At 42.9% G+C, this 24,083-nt stretch overlaps 1 protein-coding gene across 1 annotated transcript in view; it reads right to left on the bottom strand.

Moving 5' to 3' along the window:
* Positions 1 to 237: 237 nt before the first annotated feature.
* Positions 238 to 24,083, bottom strand: part of LOC142767570 (uncharacterized) — a 455,408-nt gene continuing 431,562 nt past the window's right edge. Inside the window, exons 10-11 of the mRNA XM_075869529.1 lie at positions 404 to 535; positions 238 to 314 (exon numbers count right to left, since the gene is read on the bottom strand). Coding sequence (XP_075725644.1) covers positions 271 to 314; positions 404 to 535 — 176 coding nt within the window. The 3' untranslated portion in view covers positions 238 to 270. The remainder of the gene's footprint in view (positions 315 to 403; positions 536 to 24,083) is intronic.

The following is a 24,083-nucleotide window of genomic DNA, read 5'->3' as shown; positions in this document are numbered from 1 at the left end:
ATCTGTGCTTTCAGTGTCTTTGTAGATTTGGTAATTTTGGTGCCTCTCAGATCTGTAGGAGGTTTAGACTGGCAGAGCTATGACAAGTTTCACTGCAGGGAAAGGTGTATTTCATATGAATGCAGCCAAAATGAATTGAATGGCGAGATGCGTTAGCTGTTATAAAATGTGGTCTGTGTGAAGCTAACTGGATTCACTTCTACGAAGGTACAGAAAAAAAATTCATATCAAGTCAAATCAGATTCACATATTTATTTCAACCAGTTCACACTAATTTTCTTCAGTTTCCGTCGGACGAGCAACCCGAAAAGCTCCTGAAATGCAAGCATAACATGAATGGTTATAGTGCATGCCGAAAGAAATTGATAGAAGTATATATGTTTTTTAAAATAAGCGCACTTACTTCTACAGATACTATCTATTCTTTCCATAATAATTTTGGCTTTACCACACTCTTCTCTGAATATAGTATAACAACGATTTTCGAGTTCACCGACAAGATTTTCTCCAACCCACATTGTACAGTCTTGTCTTTCTGGAAGGAGGTCACAAACAACAATGTTGATTACATACTCAACTCATTTCATTGTAAAACAAAATATAATACCTTAGTTAGGCCAGGCAGAAGTTGCATACGGGAAAATTGAAGTGAATCACAATCAGCCAGCTTCGGCCTAATTATGCTTTAGCACAGTGAAACACGCTCTTCACAGCCTTGTCGTAGCGTGTGCTATATTCGCAACAATCACAGAAAAATTTCTCAACTGGCATTGAGTTGCAGCGGTCTGCAGGGCATTTAACGAAATTCGTTTTGAAGTAAAAAAATTAAAGGAACACACGTGTCACCTGTCCTTAGTGTGTACTTCATTTGGCGCATAACATCATTTCGAACGTGCTATGCACCCATTATGGGGGTTTAAGGGAGCTGGCGAAGTAACTTGTGCGCCTTTTGCCGTGGGTGACCAGCTTGAATCATAGAGTATAGCCGATGACGCACGATGGACATAGCGTCGGTCTCTATCAGATACGTGGTGACGTAAATCTGTCCCGATACACTAGAGTGGACGCCAAACGAAGGCTAGGGCTTGGTCAGCAAGGCAAACAGCTGTTTTATCTGCGAAACAGTCAGTTCGAAGATAATTGTAAAAAAGAGATCTTCAGGACATGCCTCTTGAAGAGTAACCACAAAAAGTGGCTCTGATATAGTGACGCAAGCGCACGTTAAGCCCTTCGATAATGATCAACAAACTTTATTTATTTGTCAGAATGATCCTACTTCTCTGTCAGGTGCGAGAGGAGAAAAGAGGACCAAACCTAGACCACGACCATGATCTCATGGGCCCTGGTGGCGTCTTTGGCCTGCCGTATTAGGCAAGCTTGTATTTGAGAGTCAGAACTGAGAAACATGGTATTTTATCCACTCCCATCTGGAAATTCGCCTCTCATGGAGGCCTGCGGCTATACCCATAAAATGTGGCTCAAGTCCGCCTTGTCGAGGCGAAATTTACACTTATCCGAATGAAGTTCAGGCACGCAGCGGTTCCTTGTTACCGGACTAGGAAACGTATGAGTCTGGAGTAGGCGCCAGCCACCACCTGTCGTTTGTTCAGTGACGAGTGTGCGGGAAGGTAAACTTTCCTGCTTAGCCTGTAATAGTGCATAAGGAAAGGAGAGAAAATAGAAGGAAAAGAATGGTAGGGAGGTTAACCAGCCTATAGGCAGCCGGTTTGCTACCCTGCGCATGGGAGGGGGTTGAGGGAAATGAAAAATAGAGAGCGGAGAGCGAAGAGAGATAAACACTGCACATTCGGCAGCACACGCGCGCACACTCAGCCATTGTCCAGTCTAGTCTTTCGTGGTGTGTGACGTTGCTGTTACAGCCGCTTGTTCAAGTCCGTGTCACGTAGGAATTTAAACAGAGCTTTTGTAGCCTTCTGCTGCAATGTATTCTCTCGGGCACTTGACAGAATAGTGTCCACAGTCATTTGGATGTTGTCGATGCACGCAAGAACGGAAGCCAGTGACTGTCCCTGGATGTCATACAACGGACAGTCGCATAGGATGTGGTGTAGCGTCTCTTCGCAATGACAGGCATCGCAGAGAGCATAGTCCGCCATTCCTATGAGAGAGGAATAAGATTTTGTAAATGCCACTCCTAGCCATGAGCGATGACGAAGGGTGACTTCTCTTCGGTCTAGCCTAGTGGGCATGTGGAGAGCCATCAAAGAGGACAGGTGGTGTTGACAATTCGTCTCGTTGCTTGGCGAGAACCACAGTGAAAACGTGACTTCACGCGCAATTTGTCGAAAATTACTGGCTCCATCGGTCCGCGAAAGTGGTATGGCGTCTTCTCGTGTTTCTGCAAGAGTAATAGTACGTAGAGTAATAGTACGTAATATCTCTGGAAATGGTCATCCACTCAAATCTCTCATCGTCCTCCCCGCTCGACCAGGGTGATCCAGAGGTTCGGCCTGTAAATCCTCGAGCTGTCTGGTGTGCACCCTCACTGCCGGATGAGGAGGAGTGAGCGGGCGCCCAGACTATATGTATTGTTCGTCGGTCTTTGCATCCAGCCAATATTTTTACAGCTATTTGAATTATTCGCCCTCGTGCAAAGTTTCTCACAGCTGTCTGCGAGTTGCTAAGAATTAGTGAAGTCGAGGTGGATGCTATTGCCATTGCAATAGCTGCTTCCTCCGCCTCTTCTGCAAAGCTCGTTCTCACAAAGCAACTAACCTTATGATTTTCTTTGCAGTCCACTACTACAATAGTCATGTTGTCAATTCCTTTGTGGTTGGCCGCGTCTACGAATGTTTTTTACGGTAAATCTTTCACGTTATGTATATTTTTCGCTCTTTCAGCTCTCCTTGTCTTGCGATGGTCGGGACAAAGCATCCTTTTTGGCGCCAAATTGTTTTGCGTAGTTTATACCCAGTTCCTCTGGTATGACTCTGCCTGTTTTACTCTGCGTTAGTCTTTGATATTGTGCGATGTTATGAACTTCTATAAGCTTTCCTGATGTGTTGTCAAGCCAAGATATTGAAGTAATTTCAATTGGGGGTAGTTATTGGAAGTCCGATCGCCTGTTTGAAAACTCGTCTAATGACACTTGCAATTCTTTTTCACTCAGCCACTTGCAGTCTGAGGTACGGAACCACATATACAATACGAGTGATGACAAAAGCCTGTACCAGTCTTATCACATTATTTTCGTTCATACCATAGTTGTTGTTTGCAATTCGTTCAAGTGGACGCATAATTAGCTGCTCATTGGCTTCAATTATTCTAATCGCCTCTCTTTTCTTATTTATTTATTCTAACGCCCGCTTGAGCTGATTCTGGGTTCTAGATTTTTTATGCTTTCGACCGTAGGTATTTGTTATTTTCCAACAAAGACTTTAATGTTAGGTTTTTCTGGATACTTTTCCGACCTCTACATGTCGGGATATAGAAAAGAAATTCCAATCTTTCCGGTGAGCATTATAGCCCTGTAGGTGTGGCATAGTTTTCTACAATATTCACTGCGGCTTGTAGAGGTTTGTTTATGTATCCGTCACAATCCTCTGCTACGCATAAGGTAATGTCATCTGCATAGAGGCTATGGGGGAGTCCTAGAAATTTCTTCAGTCTGGTAGGGAGATCTATCATGGCCACGTTAAAAAGAAAAGGGGATAGCACTGAGCCTTGCAGCGTACCTCTGCTGCCTAGACTAAAATCTTGGGATTCTGCTTCGCCTAGTATTATTCTTGCAGTATGGTCAGTTCAAAGGTCTTTTATATAATCGTCTATTCTTTTTCCAACCCCTGATGCTTGAAGATTGGTAAGTATAGCTTTATGTGATGTATTATCGAATGCTTCTTTTAAGATCTCAGCCAACTATGACTTTGTGTCGTGTATATTGAGACCCGAATCATTTATTTATGTTTAATCTTAAGCATAATGTCGTGTGTGAACAGGTTTGTCCTGAAGCCTACCATCGTATGAGGAAAAGCTCATCGTCTTCCATATAATTTGACAGGCGAGTGATGACTACATGATCTAATAACTTTCGTATGCAGGATGTTAGGAAAATAGGCCTAAGGTTTTCATGATCTAATTTCTTGCCTGGCTTGGGAGTCATTCTGATTGTTGCCATTTTCCATTGCTTGGGTATCTTACCTTTTTCCCAGCACTTGTTCATATATTCGGTGAGGGCTGTGATAGATTTGTCGTCTAAATTCCTGAGCGTTTTATTTGTGATCCCATCGAGCCCAGGGTGGATGTACTGCTCAGTTTTTTTTGGTTCCGACTATACCTCGTCCTCTAATATGGGTAGGTCTAGTGAATCATTTTCCTTACCTCTGTACATGCCTAATTGCTCTTTGGTTGTATCCCCTATGTATCTCTGTCTGATTTCTTCAATCAGTTCTTTCTCCGTACCTTTGTATTTATGTAAAAGTCTAATAAAGTTGTGTTGTTGTGCTGTCTTGCTCGCTTCCGAGTCTATTAGACATATTAACAGGTTACATGTTTTAGAGAAACCTATTTGTTTTTCCATCGCATCGCATTTTTTCTCCCATTGTTGTCTGCGTATTTGCTGCGCATACTTCTCAATATCCTTACTGAGGGTGGCTATCCTTTTTCTAAGGCGTTTGTTGTGTTTTTGCATTTTCATCCGTGTTTCTAGGCTCTTTTTTGCCTCCAACATATGGAGCTTGCTGTCTGTGCTTTCTAGTCCTTCTGTTTTTGGTATGGTGTAAGTTGCCATTTGAATATTTTGCTTAAGGTTCCCTAGCTATTCGTCTAAGTGTTCGATGACATCACATGCTTGCTTCTCTTTTATTTTAATAAAACTATCCCATCCAAACATCACTTTTTTGCCTCCTCTTTTACTTGGACCTGCTTCCTACGTGGTTTCAAATATACAGTGGTCACTGCCCATATTTTCTTGTGTGTTAAGCCAATAAGGTTCCATGATATTTTTAGTAAACAAATGCAAAGCCATCGGCTAATTGAACCAGCCCTGAAGCGAAGGCTATCCCTCTGGGGACAGAGCGTGAAGATGGTTGTACGAGCACATATCCTCGGTCAATCGCATCAGACATAAATGTAGCAATTCGGTGACTGCGTTGAGGTAGCTCAGTGTGTTCTGCAGTAAAAAAAACAAAGTGGTGTATCATCTGCGTGAAGCCAATAGGCAGTATCGTTCATATAGAGAACGCTCTGCCAGCAGCACATGGAGGCAGACGCCGTTGAGAGAAAATCCGATTCTAATATAAGCTGTTAGTCACACTAACTAAGCACTGCAATATGCACATATTATGCAGACCTCCGTCGATGTAGATACGAACACTTCACATTCGGAAGGTCGAATAGCGTTCGCTTGAGCAGAGAACAACGTGTAGTCGGTGACAGCCTAATACTGAATATAAGCTCCATCCATGAGGCTGCATGTCCCGTACTTTTCATGCCGCCACGTTACAAAGAAGTAGTTCCCAAAGAAAGGCGATAATTTTCAAGCATACAGTTATCATCTTAGAATAATTCATTGATATTGAAATAAAGAAACCCGAGTTGGATAAATAAATTCGCAAAAGCACGGAATTCAGCCTCCCCTTAGCAATGTATATGTTGTTTATATCGCAATTCTCACCACGCTTATCACGGAGTACATGAAGAAGCAGTGTACATCACTCAAAGGCGACGTTTCTGCGTGGTGCCTACGGTTGTACTAAACCAAACAATACCACAACTAACTTAAAGTTAAAAATATTGAAATTAATTTTCTTTGGTTGTACAAGATGAAACAGAGGCATTATCCACATTTCATAAAGCTTGTGTAGTGTTTTGTTGCTTGACGAAACTTTCGCTGCCAGGTTTCTTCACTGTCTTCTGTAACTATTACAACTATTACTCAGAAAAAATGGAGAAACGATCTGAGATTGACATCGAGAATTTTGATTCTTGTGCTGCCGTACATACCAAATGTACGTCTCGCATCTCCATGTTTGTCATCGTTTTTTAGGTAAACGCCAAAGTTTCTTTCGATGTCTTGTTTCATTGAAGTAAAAGTCATAGCGTACATTGTGTTAAATAGAGTTGAGGGGGTGGACAGTGCGTGCCTTTTCGTTAAGTTAATGCCAAGGTGATGTACGTGGCCGAACTGGCGGGGACTAAAAGCTGTAGGTGATTTTGTTTTCTTGCTTCGACAACTTGCACACTTTGTGTTGCCATGACCCCGTAAACCTCTGTATGTGCACCTTTTTTAGCGGGACCCAGTTTTGCTAGAACAGGGGCCGCTACCTTTTATGAATGAATCTGTGCCAAGTTCTGTCTGTACAAAGACGCTGGGCAAAAATATGTTTTTTCTCTTGCAATTGCGAGTGAATAGCGCACCGGACTTAGCTTTGAGAAGGGATCAATGTATTCTCCATGTTTTCTCTCACGGAACTCTTTTTAATAGAAACAATTGATGACTGCGTAATCCACGCATGCCATTTTGGCCAAATGTTAAACACGAACACGTTAGACAAAAGTAAAACTTTCTATTAAGATATTGCGAAGTGTGATACAATGCCATAGACACGAAATATTTCATTTAATTTTTTTTGTCGCTCATTCTAGCAGCGTTGCTTCAGTAACAATCCCTATCGATGCAGCAATATTATATAGCGCACTTCAATTCGCGGTTTCAAAAACCTCGCACGGTGCTTTTCACGCAAAGCGTTCGCGCGTCCATTGTGAGACAAGCGCTTACGCAACGGACGCCACTTCAACCTGGCACCTAAACCTGAGCCGGTGAAAATCTCTTCCATTAAAATTACGCGGCGGCGCCAATAGACAAACTAATTTTTTTTCACATGCACACACACCCACACATACCGGATGACCACAATTCACATTATAAAGCATAAAACATTGCTTATAGTCCTCATCTGGCTTGTTTACTTTCTTAATGCGCCACGTTAGCAGGTAATGTTGATGTTTTTTTCCACGCCTCGCCCGCACCTACAACACTCGTATAGGCACACAACACAGCGCATATCACAAAAGGTCACCAAGATTCCCACGTTGCGACAACTAAGTAACATACTGACGCACATGTGACAATGCCAAAGCTATAGCTTTTGCGGGTAGTGAATCACAGACGCGCACATTACATAGAACACAGACTTGCCTATTCGGACTTCATCTTCCCCTCATTGCGCACGAATGAGCGTGTCAATCGTCAAGACTGCTGACACTCAGGCGATATGCTTGGTGCATCCGACATGGCCCTTTAGATGATGTACCCTAGGTATATTCAAAACCAAAGTGTTGTCCAGACCAACGTTACTAGAATCTTCTTTCCATTTGCAAACTGCGCCGCCGCAGCTGTCACCCTTCTACGCACCACCACGAGGAGGCGCGCTCGTAGTTTTTTGACAAGTCTGACGAGGGTGAAAGTATAGTGTAAGTGTGTCCGTGGCAATCGCTGTCATTGTGTGTCTCAGCGATATCGACGACACTCGTGCAGTGTGTGCTCCCACTGCTGCTTACTGCGATATCATGGTGACAATGGACGTTGTGTCTAACTTGCTGTCAGCTCTGTGGTGTTATCGTGCCGCGTGTTCGCTACATAGCTCTCATGCGTCGTGTGACGGTTTTTCGATGTTATAAAACATGCCTCGCTGCTCTGTCACTAGTTGCCGAAGTGGCTCCAACTCAACAAAATTTGCGAACTTGAAAAGAACTTGAAAATTGCAGCGTTGTTCGGGTGGGCTGTTCAGTTGATGTATCATCATTCACTTGCCAAAGATTGAACTTTGTTATTGTGACAAGAATGTATTTCTTCACGAGGGATTTCAACCACCATTGAAAAAGCAAGGAAAGGGTGGCTGTAGCAAACAAAAAGGCGCGCCTCCTCTAACTCGGATCTTGCCCTTGAACAAAGGTAACTTCCAGTTCGTTTGTCGTAGCGTTCAATAAATTGTGTGCAATAAGACTTTGCTGGACTGATTTTATTTTGCATTTTATAGCCTTATGAGGGACACGCATTTATTGAATTTGTGTGCTTTATTTCCTTAAAAAAGAAACGTTCCGATCGTGAATTTGAGTTATCTGAAACGAACAATTTGTTCTATGCTTTATACTTCCAACATCTCAAGCGGAATCAGATGAATGTGGTGTGTGCCTCTTCATATAACAATAACTAGGGTTATACGATTACGAGGCACGTCAGGTTGAAGAGCTTTGAAAAATTTTGCCACCTGTGATTTCTCTAGCATGCTCCTGAATTCAAGTGCGTAGTCCTCCAGCATTTACCCTTAAGCCCACTGCAACGGTTTTTATTATATACGGTTGATTTTTAAAGAACAAGAACGAAATGTCGCTAAATTAACACAATGCCCGCAAGATTCAGGCATCGCACTCGCATCTTCGCCATGTGGCACCGCATTAGCCGCACAACTGGTGCTTTAATTGCCCACTCGCAATAACCTCAGCACACTATGACGGAAAATAACTCCCGCAACGCCAACATAACCGGAAGAACTCCGTTTAACACTGTGCATAGGATCCTTTACGTCACGGCGACTGATCAAATGGCACCGGAAGCGCCACCTAGGGAGCGAGAAACGAAAGGGGCCGCGTTTCACCGCTTCGTTCCGGCGGAGTTTGGAAACTGAAGAAGAATCTAGTAACGTTGGTCCAGACCATTCGGTAGCTGTAGCTTATGATCCTGCAGCGCCCCCCCCCCTCTCTCAGTCATCCAATTCTTTGCCCACGGTGTACCTCGCAAGAAGCAGATGAAGCTGCTGTGGCGTTAGTGATAGCCAAAACCAACGCTACTTACAAACTTAGCGATTCCATAAAAATGAAATTCTTAACCTTGGCCGTGGCCGCGTTAATGATCCCGTGTGGCAAATATTTAGGGGGTGTGCTTTGGATTCTGAAAGACTTATAAACTTGTTTCGGTGGTGGCTCAATCTGTGAATCCTAGAAATTAGGCTACGGATAACATAACCCAAGGAATTATTCTCTGGGCCAATAGCGATTCTGGTCAGAATTTTTCGAGAGACCGCACACACACGTTCTCTGAACTCACCCAACACTATCGACTCTACCCCCTCCAACTTGTGTCCTTCTCTCTCACAAAAAATCATCTGGAGGCAGCTTCAGACAACTTCCCACTCCTCACGTTCATGGAAGAAGGAATGAAAGGAGAGGGCATGCTCAACCGGTGCGCTACGGAAAAAAAGTGGAGAAAACGACGCCATGGCGGCCATATATACAGGGCACAATGGTGGCGTTGCTTTTGTTACGTGTTGTGCAGTGTAGTTCGTCGAGCAGAGAGCAGCGGTGGCATGGTGGCATGTTCGTCTCCGTACGTCTCACACCGAGGCGCGGCTAAAAAAATCCGTGCTTTTTTCCGCGTCTTTTCCTACCCAGTGCTTGTCCGGCGGGTATTTTACCAGTGCCAAAGTTTAGGAAACCTGTTGTTTGCCTTAGGGCCTCAACAGTGCTTACAAAAAGCGCATATATTCATGTGCCATGTGGCAAATGAAGTAACTGAAGTCCTCAGTAGACTCGCGTTCGGGCAACATGACAAAAACTACGGCAAACTTCTAGCAGATCAGTAAAGGTTGTGCAGTGTTCCTGCTTGTGACAACGGACGAAACATTTGTACTGAGGACATCATGTGCACGAATGTAAATTAATGATCGATGTGTGTGCAGTAACAACTTGCACGTGCACGTTAAAGGAGCACTGACATCAAATTTCAAGATCGAGATGTGCCGATCATTCGATAGCTTAGTATGCATAGGTTTTCTTGGGCAAATTTGAACGGCATCCGTCCCGTGGAAGGTATTTTATTTCGATGTCAAACAGCGTAGAAAAGCTAAGGAGTAAAAAAGGGAAAATAGACTGCCCTGCGACATCGACACTACTGCTACGTGTTCTGTGTGATACATTTCACAAATACCATCCTGAGTGAAGATGCCCTAGTAGCGATGACGTGTACGATTCGAGTGTTCTTATTGTGGCGCCGAGTGGCGCCGAAGTGCAGAAACGCACTCGCTCGTCCACGGCCGGGCTAGCGCGCGCAGATGCAGTCTGGTCCGGCCGTGGCTCGTCGCGTCTGATCTTCATCGCACCGGTTTGAATGATTACGTGAAATTAATAAGATAAAAACCACCCTTAAAAGAATGTAAAAAAGAGCATGATCAAACCTGCGCTTGTCGGTCAGCATGCCGGGCAATTGTGAGTTGCGGGTGATTGCAGTTGTCTAGTTCGAAGCACGGAAAAAGCGCAATCGGGGTGTCTTTTCATATCACGTATGTGTTACACATCAACACGACCGCAAGCTATCAAACGTGAAAGAGCGTGTAGTGAGATATCATCCCTAACAAGTAACACGCAGGTATCGTTGAATTTTAGTTCATCTGTAGACTTTGCGTCCACGTATAAGTGGTAATAAAGTGTTAACCGCCAAAAACTGGATAGGGAGGAGGGGGGGGGGCATCTGGAGGCACAAAAAAAGACCCTGACAAGCAGGAAACGTATTCTATTTTTCCGCTGATGCTCATTCGCGGTAGCTATATTGCATTTACCCCTCTGAATATACCGGAACGCTTTGCACTACAAACCACACCACTATAGCCAACCGAAACACACGAGCAAACATGGCTGAAGCGTGCAACCTCGGGCACCTCTGCACTGCTGCTTGGAACGGCGTCCATTTCAGAACCACTGTTCTGCAAAAGGTCGATCAAAGCAAAAATAATTCGTGACGTCGTGAATCGCGAGGATTCCAAGCTCCAGACTATCGTATTGAACCCGAGTCGACACTTCGTACGGCGATGACAGCAATGCAGGTGACAAGGCATGACTAAATGTGTCCGCCTAGCAGACGAAACGCTTGCAAAGCAGCTGAGCCTGACGTCACTATTTTCTTTAGAGAAGTGGTCAGCTGTGGGGTTATCTGGAGGGGACCGCGAGGCAGCGCCATTGCTGGTGCTCCCAGCGCTAAAAATTGCGGGATTGCCTGCCGTTTTTGAATAATGCTAGATTCTAGTGATATAAATCAATAAAAGTGATAGCTATTCATCCCTCAGTTGCGTTGTCGTGAATTGCTGCTACGGCGTCTATAGCTACTCGCTGGTGCAAAAATCTTTGCATGAGCAAATTTGATGTCAGTGATCTATCGAAGAACCTTTTCTGCTTCGTTTGCTATGCTCGCCCCTTCAGCATTAGAGAAACCGCGTTCAAATGTCACTTTAGAGCGCACAAGGTGCCTGCGACTGCACAACGCTCACGCTGGTGAGATAGAGTGACAGAGAGGGAGCAAAACTGTTCTATTTTGAAACTCAAGTCCGGGTCTGAGCTTAGTTTGATGGTTTCCTGGCCTCCCCTAAGATGGTATGTATATGGTTAAGGAAAATTTTCCACGAGGAGGCTGTTTCGCCCAGATTCGTGACCCAGTCCTCTCATGTAAGTATGTTAGAGTGGAGTGATTGGCGTTGTGGTGCAGTGGCTCTAGGAGAGTGCCAGTATGTGGGGAATAGAGTCGGTACTCAACCGCACACTTGGCAATAAGGTATAACTTTTATCTGGATGACGGGCACGGTGACCGGGTGCCGCGTCGGCTGCGTAGAGAGGGAAGGCAAACGGAGAGAGGGGTGCCCGGCCGACTGTGTTTTCTGTACAGCGCATAAAGCCGTCAAAACACTGACACCACACTCGCCGTAGTCGGTGCATCTAGCGCGCGTGGTTCGCGTTCTCTTGTGCTTGCGTCGTTATCCACGAACTGTTACTCGCTGTTAATACTCGGATGACATAATTTCGCCGACGACATCGCGCCGTCCCCGCCTGTTGAGCCCCGTTTCGTTCGTTTCAGATCGCCAGGACACGCGCGCCACGCCACCCACGCGCTCCTTGTGTCGGAGAGAGTCGCGTCTTCTGCGTCATCTTCAGATGTAAACAAAAAAAATCACAGCATATGCACGGAGTGAATGATGATGCGTGAGGTGAAGCGTCCATTAGTACGTCCGTTCACTCACTCTTCATTCTGTCTATCCGCGTGACCATCCATGCGTCCATGCATGCGTCCTCCCGTCTGTCCATGCGTTCATTCGTGAATCCGTCCTGTTCGAGCGTCTGTTCGTGCGTCCGTCCTTCCGTACGTCCGCACATCTATCCGTTAGTCCATCCGACTGCTAGTCTGTGTGTCCGTCCTTCCATGCGTCCATCAAGTGAACACTCCAATATTGCTATCTCCCATCTCGCATCCCATGTGGCACGCAACCGCTCTAGTGCGGGTATGTGCCACCAGTGGCTACGTTCTACTGCATACATACATACATACATACATACATACATGCATGCATGCATGCATGCATGGATACATACATACTTACATACATACATACACACATACATACATACATACATACATACATACATACATACATACATACATACATACATACAAGGAATGGGCAGAGCCACGCCTTAAGGAGGTTCACCAAAAAAAAAAAAACTTGCCCAGTCAATATGGCCGAATTCCGGCTTCACCATGGCTTCACAACGAGGGGCGTCAGGACCTCCCCTCAGTTGTTTCCTTCCTCCATGCCTCACGTCCTATTCTACTTCCAAACAAATTCTCCGGAGTGCACTCTTCGTGGAGAGCCGCCTGCCACCCATGACTACCTTCTTTTAGGGGCGAAGCTCCTTATAGCGGCACCCGTTCTTCCCTCGTAGCCGTTGTAGTAGTGTGTAACAAGTATAACATTTAGACCTCCAAGGTGGTGCCGGTGAGAGCTTTCTTGTGTGTGCTGTTGAACAATAAAATATAGTGCTCAATGTACGTGCTAATGGCTGCTAAGGGCGAATGAGAGACAGGAGAATTCGGGTTTTATTTAACGCGCACGCTGCGGACTTTTTGTTGTTCAACAACGCACAGGAGATAAGAAAGGATTGCTACGTTATACTCGCTTGGCGTAACCTCCTAGGTTTTAGAATGGTTTAGCGAGCGTTGGGCCACAGTGCTATGAATACAGTGAACTAATATATACCATGAACTCGAGGTGGTTAAAGGTGGGAAGTAGACACGCAGCGCAAGCTGTAAAAAAGTGTGCGTGTGCCTCCTCTCGTTCAGTCTTTGGAATGTCCGCTGGATGGTGGTGCTTTTATATGAGGAATATATGATGAAAAAATGCGAGATGGTGGTACTTGGACTGTTGAATAGGTGGACGAATGGACACACAGACAGATGCATGGACGGACGCACAGATAGCTGCACGGACTGAGGGACGCATGAACAGACGCACGCACGGACTGGCGGATGGACGCAAGTGCGGCCACACAGACGCACGCATGGATGGACGGAAGCAAGAACGAATGGACGGACGGATGCTTCGCCCCACTATGCATCATTCACTCCGTGGATATGCGGCCAATTTTTTAGCTACACCATCGATTTTCCCCCTCAGAGGCCACCAGCCATCAGCACACGGGATGAATGAATGAATGAATGAATGAATGATCTTTATTGCACTCATATCTTATACAAAATGAATGGTAGGCCCTCTTTGTGTCTCGGAATCTGGACGTACAGCTTCGCTGTGTGAACTGGGGTACCAGTGCCCTGACCTTGCGTGGTCTCACGCATACGTGCAATGTGACGGCTGATTGGTGGCCCAGGGTGAGTACAAACTCACTCGCTAACAAAGTTTCTTCCTCCCCCGCCTCCCAGTGAATCCGACCACAGTGAAATCAGAGTAACGCAGAGAGAACAGACGCCGTGTTGCTGCTTTGCACTGCCGAAACGACAGAATGTGATAAAGCTTTGCCGCTTTGGTGCACTTCAAACGCTTCAAAATCAGAAATATAAGGCTCAAATGACATCCGGCGGAAATTACAATGAATTAAACTGCATGCAATAGCTTCTTCTTGACGAAGAAAACACCGTAGGAAAACCGGATGGACGCCGGCCGGTCTCTGTGCAGCGCATAGTGAACTGTAGTGCAGTGGCGCATCGCCTCTCATCGCGAACGGCGCCATGCTGAATTAGAGATTTGTTCATTGAAAATTGCGTCTTAGCGGCTGCAATTGGACGCGTGTAATATCAACAGACAGCGGTACACTCTCCTTTTTAATTACAGCTTGTCACCGACTATACGTTTACTGTAGGGTGTAGTAACCTTGCGGAGACCCGCACACAAATCGGGGTGAATGAATGACAGACTAGTACCAGTGTCTGCACTTCTATGTTTTTTTACCAAAACAGTTGTGATGATATAACGATGTCCTAGAATTTTTTTTTTTTGGTTTGGCGAAAACAGTTTTTTCCCAAGAAGCCAAGAAGCTGCATACTGTAGTTTTTCGGACCACGGTCTGCACACTGATAGGCTAGTCGAAGTGGAGACGTAGAGCGACGCAGATCGAAGCTGAGATGCTTGTTAATGCGGTAGCACGGAGTGATTTCAGGTGTTTCTGGTAAAAAGGAAGAGCGACATTGAAGAGTAGCGCAAGGAAGGCACTATAAAGTGCTGCCAGTGGCAAAGCCCCCTTCGAAAGTGTTAAAACGACGACGCTCATCCCACTGACGCTTGCAACGGATACATGCGACGTGTCCACAATATCCACAGTAGTACCATGTAAGTCTCTTCGGGCGCCATGGTTGGTAATGAGGTTGGTTGCTTTCGCTGGGAGCGATGAAGGCCAGGTTTGCTGGCACTGGTGCACAACGCTGGATGTGCGCGCTGGCAGCTAGGGATGCAAAGTGGGATGGGGTCGGTGTCGGTGGCATCATTAGATTGACGGCTGGCTCAACTGCGCCGACTTGCGCCTGAGTGGGGCCCTGGTGATGTGAAGGCCTATATATACAGCACCGGTCATAGCCGCAAACTCTTCCTTATTAGCCTCACATACATTTGTATCGGGAGTTTCAGTAGAAAATGAACGTTCTGAAAAGCCAAGCGACTGCAGTTCTTCTTGTATGATTGCTCGGATCGTGGCTCGCAACGATGGGTCGGCAGTACGGTTATCAGCGAAGGCTGCAGGATGGTAGCGACTGCAGTTCTTCTTGTATGATTGCTCGGATCGTGGCTCGCAACGATGGGTCGGCAGTACGGTTATCAGCGAAGGCTGCAGGATGGTTGTCCGGCAGCAACCATGTAGATTCTAGCTCGCCCAGCCACTGGTGGGTTAATGGGGCCTTTACAGCCAAAGCATTAGGGTCAACAGGCCTGATGCCCATGGGAAGATGACGCACTTGTATTGGCCATGGAAGGTCTTACGCGCCGACAGAGCAAAAGAACATCTCTAATATATGACGTATGTGGTTTGCTGAGTTTTTTGTGAGCATCAAGCGTCCTCTTAGACAAATTAAATCTAACCGCCAGAGTACCAAAGACCTGTCGCATATGCTCTCGAAGATTGTTTCAGTAAAAAATGTCGGCCTGGTGGTTAAAAAAAAGAAGTGTTCGCCACACCCGTAACATAAACCGAGACGTTGAGGAGCTTGGCGGATCGTCCCAATGGTCGGCCTCACTCACTCTGTTGTGTTGGCGTACCCAATCGTCCAGGTCCTCATTACAGATTGTACTAAAACGAGGAAAATCACGATGGCGTACATTGACGATCCCAGACTCAGGAGCTGTTTTAGTCACAGCCAAAACGATTGATGAAGTGCCTGAAGTTTCGTCCGGCGACAGGCTGGTGAACAAGTCGTTCGAATGGCAACCTGAGAGAAGTTCAAGGAGGTAAAGAGGGGGAGCAGGGGCCTACCACTTGCGACATTGCCATTTACACACCTTTAAAATGTCTGAAACACGTAGTGTCATATATATATATATATATATATATATATATATATATATATGACACCATGTCTTTCTTACAGGTCTATTAAAGGTGTGTAAATAACGATGTCGCAGGCAGTGCACCCCTGCTCATATATATATATATATATATATATATATATATATATATATATATATATATATATATATATATATATATATATATGTCAAAGCGTGACAAATAAACCGTCTTTTTAGAAAACGTATATTTATTTATTCTATTTCTACGGCAACCGAATCCAGACTCTTCAAAATCTATTTATATATAATGAGATCTAACAGACAATATACCGAGGAATATAAAGGGGAAGTTATAAAACCAAATTGTGATGTAAATGTGAGGAAAGAGAAGTGGGTGAAAAGATAACTTTCGTGGGCAGGAACTGAACCTGCGACCTTCGCTATTCGAAGGTCACAGGTTTGTTTTTGTAGTAAAAGTGTACCTACTCTTGCACGCAAAAGCTATACTTCACGAGTAAGGGACGACTTTCATAAGGCGTGCTTATGACAAGATAGGAAATGTTTCTAAATCTCACCTTCTACTTTTCTTATACATATAAATTTGTTGTTTTTTCGTAAGCATCCTTACCGCGATAAGGTAACTTCAGTTCACGAATGCGGTGGTAAGACTGCATCCCCTGTATTCACTAACCGACTTTAACCTAAGGCGGTAAGTCTACTTACGAAATGACGACAAAATTATAAATACAAGGTGAGCTTTATAAACCTTCTTTACCTTGTAATAAGCACGTCTAGTGAAAGGCGTCCTTAACTCGTGAAGTATAGTTCTTGGGTGCGAGTGTGATAATAATAATAATAATAATAATAATAATAATAATAATAATAATAGCTTTTTTTCATCAACGATAGAGGAGACTGCTGGTAAGAGCCACCTCTACAATGCAGCAGCAACAGCCCACATGGTGACACAGAAGCAAAGAAACATTACTGTTAATTTATATATAATCAGTGACAACTGCATCACTCTTGCTTTCTATGAGAGCCTAATTCGAGTAAATGGTCACGCAGTGTTCGTACAGAATGTAAGGCATTTCAATGTTTGAGTTATGGCTTCAATTCAAGAGGGTTCGCAAAGTGTAAGATATTCGCTGCATAGAGTAGTTTGTCCGTGCATGGACCACCTTTTAATTTTCTTTGTGACGAGGGCTCTATGATTGTGTGTTTTTTAGCCAGATTAGATAGCTCAAGAAAAAAGCTTATGTTTTCTTTTATTTCGAGTTGGAACGCTAGTCCTAACTTGTAATTCTAAAGGTTAAACACACGAATTACGCTGGCCTTCCCAAACCTGAACTGTGGGAGTTATATGGCACAATGAAAACTTCTCGTAGAAGCTTATTTCTGTAGTATGCGAAGTCTTTTAAAATTAGTTTGGGCTGTGGTACCCAATACAAAAACAATAGTGTAAAAAAAGTGTGTTGTACACAAGAAGCTTTACTTTAAAAAGTAACAAACACCAGTGACGCGTCATCCACCAACTACTCGAGATAACTTAGCGAAGACTGATTCCACGTGTGTAGATTCTAAAGCATATTTTGTGTGAAGATGACATTTTTACAATATTTACTTGTTTGAATTATTCAAGGCCACATATAGATAAGGTTGGTGTTATTGCAGCATTACTGCTTAGACTGTGGCCTGAAAATCACGGCGTTAGCGTTTTTTGTATCGAATTTGAAGAGCGCTTGCTGTTGACCATTCTTGGAGAGTTTTTAGAGCGGCGTTGGCATTGTTCTGAAGGCTACCATGCTGAGGTGAGGAAGAAATTAGAATTGTGTCATCAGCGTGCGTGAAGTATTTTTGCATCACCATATATATTTACTAGGTCATTTATTGAAGCAAAAAAAAAAAAAAGAAATGGGCCGAGAATACTGCTTTGAGGAATGCCTCTACTGATATGTTTCAGATCTCAGCGGCAATCTTCAATTTGTACGTATAGATATTGATTATCTAGGTAAGGCTTCGCAAGGTTTAGACTGTTCCCTCGAATTCCGCAATTTTCAAGTTTTCTAAGTAACATTGTATTATGGATGCAATTAAACGCTTTAGTGAAACCATTGTAAAGGCCAAGCTCACGAATTTTGCTTTCGAATCGTAATAAAATAATTTATTTTGCTCAAGTAGAGCTAATTCAGTTTAAAGCGTTTCATAAAGGCAAACTGTCCTGTAGCAATACGATTATGCTTATAAAAAAACTCGGACTTTTGCACATGTGTAAGCCTGTCGATCCCTTTAGATAATTTTGGTAAGACTAAAATTGGTCGATGTTTTCTATATTGTTTACGTCCCCTTTTTTATAAATTGCACAAACTCTTGCAACCTGCATCCTGTGGAAGATAGTACTCGCCAAACACAGAATAAAAATATGGGTGATATACGGCTCAAAGATTATCAAGCCCATACTTGATTGAACAAACCAGCATGCCGTCAATATCGAAACTTCAGCTGTTTTAATGCGAACGTAATATGGATGGTTATTCAGACTTTGTAAACTGATGAGAAAAAACGAAGGCGTATTCCTGTCTGGCATGAATTTTGAATAATCAGTAGATAGAAAAACGTTACTGTGGCTCACAAAATAATCAATAAATTTATTTGCCAAATCAGTACTTAATATTTCGCAGCAGTCAATAAGTAGCTTTTCTACACGTGGAGATAATTTACGGTGATTTGAGACGGTACTTAGCTTTGGCCACAGCATATCAGGTTTATTCAAGTAGCTCTCAAACTCAGATTGAAAATAACGATTCTTGTGCAACTTGGGCGCTTCATCTAAACGCTTTGTATTCTTTCAATACACTTTGATCTTTAGTATTGACGAATTTGTGATAAAGCGCGTTTTTCTAATTACATTGTTTTAACAAATCGGGGGTTATTCATGGCTTTCATACTTTTCTACCCTACATGAACTTTTTTCTGGGAAGGGACGTTCATATAGGCCAGAGATCTTATCAATAGGTTTAGTGTAGGCCACCTCAAAGTCATCTAATTGCTGTACTTGTGTAATATTGCTAAGCAGCAATCCAGCTCTGAAATTATCCAAGCCTGCTTGTGTGATATTTAGAAAAAAACGAACTTATGCTTTTTGTTTGCAATGAATTTTTGCTTTTTTTAGCATAGCAAATGTAGAGAGTTGGCTACTGAAATGACACAATATTACATGACTGTTAGTATTTCTGGAATCAATATTAGTGACAAATATATCTAACAATTTTCCGCGTTCAGTTTTTATCCTTATATGTATTCATAAATTTCGTAATCGTGTGAATACAACATTGTTAACAGGGCCTTTATGTGGTGCAGAAATGATAAACATATCAATATTGAAATTTCCAGATCACACCAAATAATTTAGCGTTTCTGAAACAAATGACAAAAGCTGTTGGCAAAAAAAGAAATAAAAAGATTTTCACTCGGCGGTCTAAAACAAACAAAAAAGATCGCCATTTGTACGAGCTGTTATTATTTCAAAATCGTCCAGACAGATACCAAAATCACAAATCTATTCGCAGTTTACGCGCTCTCTTAAGAAAAGTATAACACCACTACCTCGACAGTTAGTTCTGTTTACACAGTACGATTGATAAGATAAAAATTCAAAAGAATCACGGTTGTTCCTTCAAGAAGTTTCACTGAGCATTAATACATCTAACGGAAAGGTAAACTGATTATTAAACTCGTCCTTCACTACTTCCTTGTTGTGATGCAAACAACCATTACGGTGAAGGCTCTTCAATGAATGTACGTCGTGTCTAGCCTCAAACATATTATGCTCCTGTGAAAGGAAGGCGCTTCGACTAGCCATTTTGAGGAAATGATATCATTCTAGCTGCGGTTACCAAATACCATGCTTACACGGAAAAGGTGGACCTGTGATGCACTACTAGCCCGGGATCACCATTGTTTTTGCGCAATGCATATTTGTACCCATTTTGCTTTGCGCATTTAGCCTCTTTAGGCAGTTGCCGGCTTTGATTGGTCAAGTTTTCTTGGATGAAGAGGTTATTTTTTTTTCTCAAATCTGACCGGTTTGGCAGCCATTCATTCCTAACAGAATGTCTGAGAGAGAGAGAGAGAATAAAATGAGGGAAAGGCAGGAATTAACCAGAATTTGGAGCACCCGGTTTGCTACCGTGCACTGAAGGAAGGGACAATGGGGATTTAGGATAGGCAAAAAAGCGAAGAGCGAAATAGAACCGGGAAAGAGAAAAGTAAAATAGTGAGCGGGGGTGCTATAGCCTATTCAATAGGCCACTACCACGCAAAAAATCGACAAGGCCTCCACTGATTTTCTGTGCGAAGGCAGATTATGTCGCCTTTCAAGCACTGACTCTTTTCACAAGGGTCTGTTCTCAAGGTGAGCTAACGCAGCAGCTAGCTGCCATCTTTTCACGCTGTAACAAGAGCGGTGACAGAAAACGTGCCTATCGTTTCATCACTGCTGCAATGATTGCAAGCAGAACTGTCATCCAGGAATAGAATGTCTGATATACCAATTGATTATACCAGGTGGCCCCGCCGCCGTGGTCTAGTTGCTAAAGTACTCGGCTGCTGACCCGCAAGTCGCGGGATGGAATCCCGGCTACAGCGGCTGCATTTCCGATGAAAGCGGAAATGTTGTACGCCCGTGTGCTCTAATTTGGGTGCACGTTGAAGAACCCCAGGTAGTAGATATTTACGAAGCCCTCCACAACGGCGCCTCTCATAATCATATGATGGTTGTTGGACGTTCAACCCTACATGTTGAATTGAATTGAGTTGAATTGAAGTTTATTTTTTTCTGATACAGAAAGAGGAAAAGAGCTAAATGCCGTATTGCCTGACAGAGGCTCCTAGTCCCATGCGCATTCGGCATGCGTGTACATGTTTACATGCGATGCAAGCATACAAACAATAGAGCAACCAGAAAAATCAAAACATGCATGTACATAATTGTCACTGCAAATAAAGCATTACAGATAGACATCATACATGAAAACTCTTCATGAAAACAAACATATCATACAGACACTCCAAGATTATATACCTATACGCAATAAATTGTGAACTTTCAAATTGTAGCACAAACTGTATATGCGGTACACGTAGAAAAATAGACTGATATATTTTATTGATAAGTTATCGTGGAATGTAACAGAAAGTTCTTTATAATTTTTTTAAGCGGGATGCATGAAAATCTATATCATGTTCAACAATGTTCAATAGCCGGGGTACTTGATACTCAAGGTCCTGACGCCCGTTGTCAGTTCGCATAAGTGGTGGCATTCTCGTTTGGTGGCGTAATTGATATCGAGGGGGAGAAACGGGCAGGCTACTAACATGGAGCCTGTGCTTTTTTATGTGCAACAGTAATCTATGATAGTAGATTTGATTTGCTCTGATTAACGAGTGTTTCTCAAAAAGATTGTGTGTGGGTAAATCTCGCGGTCTACCGTGATAGTTTTCGAAAATTCGCATTGCCGATTTTTGCAGTTTTATTATTTTTGTTGTAATTTTTTGCAGTTGTTGTTCCCCATATTAATGCACAATAGCTAAGTTTTGAGTGAAAGGGGGCGTAGTACATTGCCTTCTTTAGTGTTAGTGGTATAAGACTACTAATTAGAGCCTACTACTCTACTGAGGTTGCTGTTGAGTTTATTGATAATATTGTCCCAAGAGAGGTTTTCTTGAAACCATACCCCAAAAAACTTTTGCGTTGACACCTGTTCTATCTGCTCTCTTTTAAATAAAACAGTAATCTTGTGAGGCATTCGCTTATTTATCGGTTTAAATATTATGTACTTAGTTTTACTGACATTTTATTGAAGTTTGTTTAACTTCAGCCAGTCAGATAATAAATCTGAATAACCATTAATTTCTTTTTCGATCTGTTGTAGGGATGAATTTGAAAAGAAAAGATTAGTGTCATTCGCATACATGACTATGTTCGGTGTAGGTGAAATGCTTGGGAGGTCATTGATATATATGTTAAATAATACCGGGCCAAGTATTGATCCCTGCGGTACGCCAGTCTGTACTCTAGGATATGGAGAGGTCACCTGATTAAGTGAAACATACTGAAAACAATCCGTTAAGTAGTTTCGCATGAGATCTAACGTTGTACCACGTATCCCATAGCTATGAAGTTTAGATAACAGTATTTCATGATTCACACTGTCGAACGCTTTACAGAGGTCAAGGAATAAACCAACCGTGTATAAACGATTTTCAATGTTTTGTAGTATTCGATGTTTTATTTTGAGGAGTGCATCCTCACATGATTTATTTTTCCGAAATCCGTTTGAGATGTACTAATTATAGCATACTTATTTGAAAAACCTTCCAGTCGTGAATTAATAACAGCCTCAAAAAGTTTTGAGGAGAGTGGTAGTATTGAAATAGGTCGGAAATTGTTTACAGAATTGTCTGCACCCCCTTTGTCAATTGGAGAGACACGAGCTATTTTAAGTTTGCTTGGAAAAATTCCGCATTCGAACATTTTATTGATAATATGGGCTAGGACTGTAGATATGATATCCGATACATATTTTCGTCAAATCCTGCAGCTGCATTGCATTTAAAACTACTGATTACCTTTTCAACTTCACCTGCAGTCGTAGGAAATAATACAAAAGAATTTGCCACAAATTGTTTCGGTACAGCGAGTCTTACATACTCGGCATTTTTAAAGGAATTGCTGTTACAGCATTCAACAGAGTGAGCATTTAGGGCACTGACAGCTTCACCGCCTGTAAGAGCACCATTTACCGAAGATATTCGTACGTTTTCACAAGCAGCATTCGCTCCAGACAACTTCTTAATTTCTTGCCAAATTTTTCTTGGATTCGTATAAATACGCGAGAAAACCCTTTCGTAATATTACTCCTTCGCTTTTCTTAGCTCTGAGTTTACTTGATTACGGTAAGTCTTAAATTCGGCTAATTGATTAATATTCCGTGTTTTAATGAATGTGTGGTACATTTGGTTTTTATTTTAATTTTTGTGAGAAGCGCAGCATTAAACCATGGTTTCCTAATTTGTTTAAATCGTTTTGTAACACTATGTTGCGGAAAGGCTTTATCGTAACCAGCATTCACTTTATCGAAAAATGAATTGTATGCCTTACTTGGGTCACTTTCAAGCAGTTCAGATTCCCAGCTTATTTCGCTAATAAGTGAGCGAAATAGGGCTATTGTCGTTTCATCGATGAGACCATAGGAAAAGGTGCTACGCTTAAATTTCTTGCAGCAGGGCAGAAAACAGAAAGTTGGAAGATGATCACTTATGTCGACTGACATGACACCAGCAGTCACAGTAGGAGCATGTACATTGGTGATAAAAACATCCAACAGGGTGGCACTAGAAGCGGTCACTCGTGTTGGTAGGGTAATCATATTCGAGCATGCGTAAGAGTACATCAACTGCCTATATTCTCTAGTTGTTGCATTTTCGGCCATCATATCTATGTTCGTATCACCTAGTACGGCGAACATTTTGCCTGTTTCGCTGAGGTAAGATAGAAGTTTATCCATATAGGAAAAGAAATCCTTTTTGTTTCCGCAAGGTGGCCTGTAGAGTACTAAAAGTGTTACTGTTTTAAGACCAATAGTGAGGCATTCAATGTTTTGATTATTCAGCGAGAAATCCGAAGTTATCTCCAAATTCAGATCATTTCGTACATAGACAGCCAAGCCGCCACCCCGAGCGTAGGTGTGGTTTAGTCCGTGATATCTGTAGTTATCGAGCCGGAAGGCATAATCCTTATCAGAAAGCCACGTTTCAGTAAAAAGAAGCACATCGAGATTGGTTTCGGTCTGTTGGAGCAACTCTTCAACTTTATCTTGCGTATTTTTTAAACTTTGGGCGTTTAAATCAAGGACAGAAATATGTTTTTCAAGCGTGGCAGATATATTTCTAAAGGAAATGTAATCATGATAAAGGCATTTATCGATTGAAGCCCTGACTATACTAAAAAAGTAATAACATGCTCATTATATCAATATCAATCTGTCATCATATCATGTCATCATCATATCATCATATCATATCAATCTATTAATCGATTATACCAGGTGTTTTACCGAAGTTCCCGGAAGGCGGTGACTGCCAGTAACGTCTGTTACATAAAGTACAGGAATCTCAATCAAACCGGCAACACCAGTTGCCGTTACATGCAAATTTTTGCCCTGACAAGCATTACCTAGGTGAATTTCTAGATTTATATTTGGGCTCCTCCACTCGAGTTTATTTAAATCTGACACA

This window comes from Rhipicephalus microplus, chromosome 7, assembly GCF_043290135.1.
Source record: "Rhipicephalus microplus isolate Deutch F79 chromosome 7, USDA_Rmic, whole genome shotgun sequence".
In the NCBI taxonomy this organism is placed as follows: Eukaryota; Metazoa; Arthropoda; class Arachnida; order Ixodida; family Ixodidae; genus Rhipicephalus; species Rhipicephalus microplus.
Note: the sequence above shows the minus strand (reverse complement) of the source record. Positions and strands in the feature narration are given on the sequence as shown.